General features: G+C 39.1%; 2 protein-coding genes across 3 annotated transcripts; both read left to right on the forward strand.

The window, feature by feature from the left end:
* The first annotated feature begins 683 nt into the window (after positions 1-683).
* On the forward strand, positions 684-2,440 carry LOC111487637 (protein C2-DOMAIN ABA-RELATED 10-like). Its single transcript, XM_023135117.1, has 3 exons — positions 684-935; positions 1,623-1,718; positions 1,827-2,440. The coding sequence occupies exons 1-3, from the start codon at positions 819-821 to the stop codon at positions 2,133-2,135; spliced, it is 522 nt and encodes a 173-aa protein (XP_022990885.1). The 5' UTR covers positions 684-818; the 3' UTR covers positions 2,136-2,440.
* Positions 2,441-3,800: 1,360 nt separating this feature from the next.
* LOC111489452 (phosphomannomutase/phosphoglucomutase) lies at positions 3,801-6,345 on the forward strand. 2 transcript variants are annotated; one of them, XM_023137674.1, is made up of 6 exons: positions 3,804-4,480; positions 4,566-4,829; positions 4,910-5,626; positions 5,695-5,807; positions 5,904-6,044; positions 6,116-6,345. In XM_023137674.1, exons 1-6 carry the CDS (start codon positions 3,908-3,910, stop codon positions 6,189-6,191), a joined length of 1,884 nt encoding a protein of 627 aa, XP_022993442.1. In that variant the 5' UTR covers positions 3,804-3,907; the 3' UTR covers positions 6,192-6,345. The 2 variants fall into 2 exon arrangements, with proteins under 2 accessions (XP_022993451.1, XP_022993442.1); XM_023137683.1 differs by lacking the exons at positions 5,904-6,044; positions 6,116-6,345 and having other exon boundaries at positions 3,801-4,480; positions 5,673-5,742.
* Positions 6,346-6,772: the final 427 nt, after the last annotated feature.

Consider the following 6,772-nt stretch of genomic DNA (forward strand, 5'->3'; position numbering starts at 1 on the left):
TTTTTTTTTTTTTTTTTTTTTTTCTCTCTCTTTTGAATGCCGTTCTAATTGTGATCCCACCCATGTGACTTTACATATATTGTTCCCTTGACATTTCTTTTTTCCCTTTTCTTTCTTCAAGAGTTCAGGAAAAATGAACTTGAACCTGTGTGACGTAAAGTGAAGCCCAAATGCTACAGTCAACGGTTTCTTAAATTGGGTCAGCCCATGGACCAACCCATTTAAATTATACTTGGATCGGCCCATTGACGGACCGCCCAAAAATTAAATGTTTTTTAAAATATAAAAATATAGTTTATTTAAAAAATAATTATTGTATATTTTGCTCAACAACCATCAGACAGGAGTTGGACGATTAAACCGAATAGTTATAAATTACCAATAAAAGATATAAATTAATTTTTATATGATAAAAAGTTTCCAATTGTGAAATAAAATAATATAACGTCCAAATGAGGATATATAGCGCGTACTTGACTTATGACCAATTCAAGGGAAACGACACGGCAACCCACGAGTAAAATTCATTTCTTTTCCTTGACCGACGTGTCGACCAAATTAAAATCTATCGTTATTAATTCTCTTGGAAATTAAGATAATTATGTCCAGATTCGTACTTTTTATTTTTATTTTCTTTTTCTTAAAAAAAAAATCAAGGAAAGGAAGAGGAAATGGTCAAGCTTCTTCTATATGAAGATTATTTACAATTTTATAAATATTACAAATCTCTTCCTCTGATCCGTTGTATATATTTCGATTCTCTTCTCAAAATCTTCGACCACAAGGGGAAGTGCTCAAGAACATGCGAAGATTTTGAAATGAGTAATCGGACAGGACTTCTTCGAATTCGCCTGTTGCGAGGCATCAATCTCGCCATTCGTGATGCTCCCACCCGCAGCAGCGATCCCTACGTCGTCATCTCCACCGCTAACCAGGTTCCTTCTTCCACTTCCGATTCATATTCACCGATCTCTCTTCCACGCATCCCGTTATAGGATATTTGTTTGTTCAAGTGTTGAACGGTCCAGATTTGGATTTGGATTCTTATTTTTTGGAACTTTCTGAGGAATGTTCGTCAAAATTTTCCGGTTTTTTCTTATTTTCCCGTTCGAATTTCCTTTCAAAACTTCGCGAGCCGTTCGAATTCGGATTGCGACTTTCAGATTTTAAGTTTCTGTTCGGATTTGCTGTTTCGGCTTCTGATTATAATTTTTTTCTTTTGACTTTCCTTCGAAATCTTCGTCAAATTTGTCCACTTTTAGGTTTTCGCTGTTTAGATTTTCCCTTTCTTAACTGTGCAAGCGGCTTCAATTCTGATTGCGAATATTTGTCGATTTTTTCAGTATTTAGGTTTTTTGTTCGGATTTTCCCTCTCAATCTGTCCAAACAGATCAAATTCTGATGGCGCTTTCTTCGTTGCAAAATATTCGTCCAACTCTTCCGCGTTAAATTTTTTTTGCTCGATTTTTTCCTTTCGAAACTATGCAACCGATTCTGATTGCAGATTGCGATTTCTCCGTAACTTCCATTGGAAGCTCTCGGAGTATTCATGAAGTTTATTCGTTTTTTCTTTTTCATTGTATCTTATGGCATGACTCTTTTGATACTAATTTTTTGTACAGAAATTCAAATCTCGAGTGGTGAAAAAAAACTGCAATCCACAATGGAACGAGGAATTCACTCTCTCAATTACGGACATCAACACACCAATCAAATTAGTAAGTCAAATCACGCGCTTTTAAACCGAGAAATTCAGACAATCTTACAAACTTGTGATCAAACATTAAACAAATCACTGACATTTGTTTCCATCACTGGATTCTCAGGCAGTGTTCGACAAAGATCGGTTCACGAAAGACGACGGAATGGGGGATGCAGAGATCGACATAAAACCGTACATAGAGTGTTTGAATATGGGATTAGAGAGTCTGCCTAAGGGTTGTGTGGTGAAAAGGGTTCAACCAAGCAGATCAAACAACCTTGCAGATGAGAGCCCTTGCGTTTGGAACGATGGTAAGATCATCCAAGACATGACTCTCAGATTACAGAATGTTGAATGTGGTGAAATCGCGATTCAGATTCAGTTGTTCAATGCTTCTGGGATTAAAGGCATGAGAACCTACTCTTTATCCTGAAAAACATCGCCTCCTCCAATGCTTCTGGGATTAAAGGCATGAGAACCTACTCTTTATCCTGAAAAACATCGCCTCCTCCTTTGATTTCATTTGTTCGTGTTCGTCATTGCGATGCTCTGTTCCTGCTCCGCTTTCTCATTTCACACCAATTCCAGAAATCAGATACGTTTGATTTAGTCGTGAATGTAAATTTGCATTGTGTGTGTTTCTTGTGAAATGATTTTGGTTTGCCTACAAGAAGTTTGTACCCCCAGATTATTGGTTCGTTTGAATGTTATTCTTTCCATTGTTATATTGCGTACTAATTTGAGGCGTGGACAAATATTAATTATCTGTAGTAGCTACTGATTGTGTGAATTGATTCATTGTCTTGGAGAAATCATCATATTGAACTCGTTTCTTTACATATATATACACGCACATATATAGAGAGAGAGAGAGTTGTGGGATATTAAATGAGCCACCATCGAGTAATATCGAAGAGACCTTACAAAGATTGTAAATTTCAATGTATTAGTTGTGTTTGTGTCTCCAACGGGTTGTTTGACCTAAGCTTAATCTACTCTATTATTGACTCCATAGATTTTGAAATTTTGAAGGTTGGAGAAAGTTCTCCAACAACTTTGGACAACTATTCTACTCTCTTTAACTTTTTAAAATAATCTTGTTCATCTTTGGCGACCAATAATCACAAGTCCTTTTCCATGAGTTTTCATGAGGTCGTGTTAAGCATGTGCACGTACATGAGTTAATGGTTTTGTATGATTGCAGTGTACAACAAAAAAAATGTGAAACTATATTGGGAACTATTTCATGCATGAATTTCATAGCTATGATGCAAGTAAATCTTGTGGTAATTACGTGCTTGCTGTTTTGGGGGCGTTAGGGATGGTTCTTGGTTTTTGAAACTAAATGCTAGGGTTAGGTGGTAAATGTGTTTAGGTATTGTGTTAGCCTCATGTTCAAAAAGAAATTGACCACTTGATTTTGCTCATGGTTGATTTTTGTATGCATGCATATCGAATTGAGCTTATGGAGTATTTTTAGTTAATAACATGAAAGTGATTAATAAAGTTAGAAGAAAAGGCATTTTATGTTTTTATAGTTCCGTTTTTAATGTGTTTTGTGTTGTAAAACTCCTCAGCAGACTGAATTTAGATGCTTTATAATGGAATTTAGCACTGTTTGGTTTGTTTGTTTAAATGCATGCGTTCCGAAGTTGTTTGTCAAACGTTTTGGGTTTTAAACAGTTTATTTTACCTGTTTTTAGAGCAACTTTTATGTTTTTGAACTATACAATCATTTATCACGATGATTGATTCTTGTACGAAAAGTCGGATTATTACGTTAAAAATGAAGGACTTCTGATTGGTTATTGATTCTATTCAAATCATACAAAACGCGGATCATTTCTTCCCTTCTCTTTCCAGATATCTCTTGGCTCTTGTTAGATTTCTGTTCATATATCCTCCAAGCAAAGAGCTTTCCAACACAAATAGACCCAAACAAAAGGAAAATATAAATAATCCACATCTTCATAGAATAGATCAGTTCCGAACAACACATAAAACAAACAAGAAAAAAATCCATCACACAAAGTTTGGAATCTCGTTCATAGATATTTCTTCTCCAACAAAATTCAAATGTAGGGCTCTAATTCAATCTCCCTCTTCTTATCTTCCCCGGCCATCTCCTAATTCAATTCATTTCCAGCAAAACAAATTATTTTTAAAAAAAAACTATTTCTTTCAATCTCTCCAAGCTCTGCAACCATGGCGTCCGCCACTTTGAGCACTTCAACAACAACACGTCTTAAACCCATCACGAGGGCAGAATCATTACCAACTCTGATTCCAAACAGACCCTTTAATCCGAATGTGATTAGTTTCGCATTTTTTAAACGCGCTGCCGGGCGAGGAGCGGCGGGAGCGACAGTGAGGGCGACGTGGAGGACAGCAGAGCAAGGCGGTGCAGTAGCAGAGGACGAGGAGGAGATGGGGAGGATCCGGCGGCTGCAAAATGGGTCGGACGTGAGAGGAGTAGCGTTGGACGGAGAGAAGGGAAGGGCGGTGGATCTAACAGCAGCGACAGTGGAGGCCATTGCCGAGAGCTTTGGGGATTGGATTATTCAGGGGTTAGAGAAGGAGACAGAGTCGCGAGGGGAGCAGCGTGTGAGTGTTTCGGTGGGGAGAGACCCGAGGATTTCCGGCAGTGCTTTGAGTGTCGCTGTGTTCGCGGGAGTTAGTCGGGCGGGGTGTTTGGTGTTCGACATGGGTCTTGCCACCACGCCTGCGTGCTTCATGAGCACCGTCTTGCCTCCTTTTTCTTATGATGCTTCCATTATGGTTCGTATTTGCCACAATTCTTTCTTTTTTGTGCTTCAACACTTAATTTGTTCGTAATACTTTTTATATTTTTAATGTGTTGCAGTTGACAGCATCTCACTTACCATATACACGAAATGGGATGAAGTTTTTCACCAAGAGAGGAGGGTTAAGCTCGCCAGAGGTAGAGGAGATATGTGAGAGAGCCGCCCAGAAGTACGCCAATAGAGTGGTCAAAGTCTCCACCCTTCTCCGAACGCCGCCGTCCAGGGTGGATTTCATGGCAGCTTATTCCCGACATCTTAGAGATATCATTAAGCAAAGAATCAACCATCCGACTCATTACGACACTCCTCTTAAAGGATTTCAGGTCTTCCCTCATTCTCTTTTTCTATTATTAGTCAGTGGTGGACTTGAGCTGTTGCACGATAACCATTCTCCTAATTCTAGATAATAGTGAATGCTGGCAATGGATCGGGAGGCTTCTTTACGTGGGATGTCTTGGACAAGCTTGGCGCGGACACCTTTGGCTCTCTCCATCTCAACCCGGATGGCATGTTCCCCAACCATATCCCCAATCCAGAGGACAAAGTTGCCATGTCACTCACTCGAGCTGCCGTACTCAAACACGGAGCTGACCTTGGCGTCGTCTTTGACACCGACGTTGATCGTAGTGGCGTTGTCGACCGTGAGGGTAACCCGATCAACGGCGACAAACTCATTGCTCTAATGTCGGCCATAATTCTCCGGGAGCACCCTGGGAGTTGTATTGTTACGGACGCTCGCACAAGCGTTGCGCTCACCAAGTTCATCACGGACCGAGGCGGGCAGCATTGCTTGTACCGCGTCGGGTATCGTAATGTGATCGACAAAGGAATTCAGCTGAATGAGGATGGGGTGGAGACGCATTTGATGATGGAGACGTCGGGGCATGGGGCGTTTAAGGAGAATTATTTTTTGGATGATGGGGCTTATATGGTGGTGAAGATTATCATTGAAATGGTGAGAATGAAGCTGGAGGGATCGGATGAAGGGATTGGGAATCTTGTAAAAGATCTTGAAGAGCCATTGGAGTCTGTGGAATTGAGATTGAATGTAATCTCAGAGCCAAGATTTGCCAAAGCTAAGGCCGTGGAGATCATAGAGACATTCAGAAACTTCGTTCAGGTAAACAACACCAACAGATTTTAAAGAATAATTGGAAGATTTAAAGATTTGAAAACTAATGTTAACAGGAAGGGAAGCTGGAGGGATGGGAACTGGACTCATGCGGTGATTGTTGGGTCAGTGAGGGCTGCTTGGTGGACTTGAATGATCATCCCAAGCCCATTGATGCGCAGATGTACAGGTCTGCTTAAAAAATGAAGAATTTAGGATCCGAATCTTGGAGAGTTCACAATCTTGTTAGTACCAACATGATTGATTGAATGATTGATTGATGCAGGGTTAAAGTGTTTGACAAGGAAAGAAGGGAAGTTGGGTGGGTGCATTTAAGGCAGAGTATCCACAATCCAAACCTTGCTTTGAACATGCAATCATCTGTGCCTGGAGGCTGCCTTCAAATCACTACAGACTTCAGAGATAAGTATGTATAAATGCTCCTGCTAACCTCTGCTCTATGCTCAATTTGATGTGTATTTAATTGTGTTTCGGCAGATTTTTGGCGGCCAGCGGCTGTGATCGCTTCCTTGACGTTGGAGAAGTGGAGAAGTTCGCACACACTGGAATTTGAGGATTATGACCTTATGGCGTGTAAACATTATAGTGTTCATAATTTTTTATTACAAATCAAATTTAAAGATAGTCTAGATTTTTTACAAACTTATGGTATAAAATACCTCATTTAAATATTTGAATAAAATTATTTGTAATAATTACAAAGTATGTAGAGGGTTAAGGACGGTGGACTACGAAGATCTCGTATGGAGATAAGGTGGTAGGTCTCTCTGCTATGGTAGACTTGAGGAGGAGTACTCATTTGCCGAAGAACTTGATTCCAACTAAGAGGAGGACTATCCCACTATTAGAATATACGTAGAGGACTAAGACAAAAGAAGGATGAGGCTGCGTTGGAGGAGGCCTTCTTGTTCTTCACCTACTCTTTATCGAGTTCTAACTAGTGTTACTGAAATAAGAAGTTAGATCTCAAATACATAACTTAAACATTTTACCTTTTAAATAAATTAAAATAATTATGATTTAAATTATATACTTATATCCACGATAGTGTTATTATGTTGCAATTTTCAAATATTTTATAATTTTTTTTTTTTTTTTTTTTTTTTTTTTTTTTTTTTTTTTTTTTTTTTTTTT

This window comes from Cucurbita maxima, unplaced genomic scaffold (genome assembly GCF_002738345.1).
Source record: "Cucurbita maxima cultivar Rimu unplaced genomic scaffold, Cmax_1.0 Cma_Scf00001, whole genome shotgun sequence".
In the NCBI taxonomy this organism is placed as follows: Eukaryota; Viridiplantae; Streptophyta; class Magnoliopsida; order Cucurbitales; family Cucurbitaceae; genus Cucurbita; species Cucurbita maxima.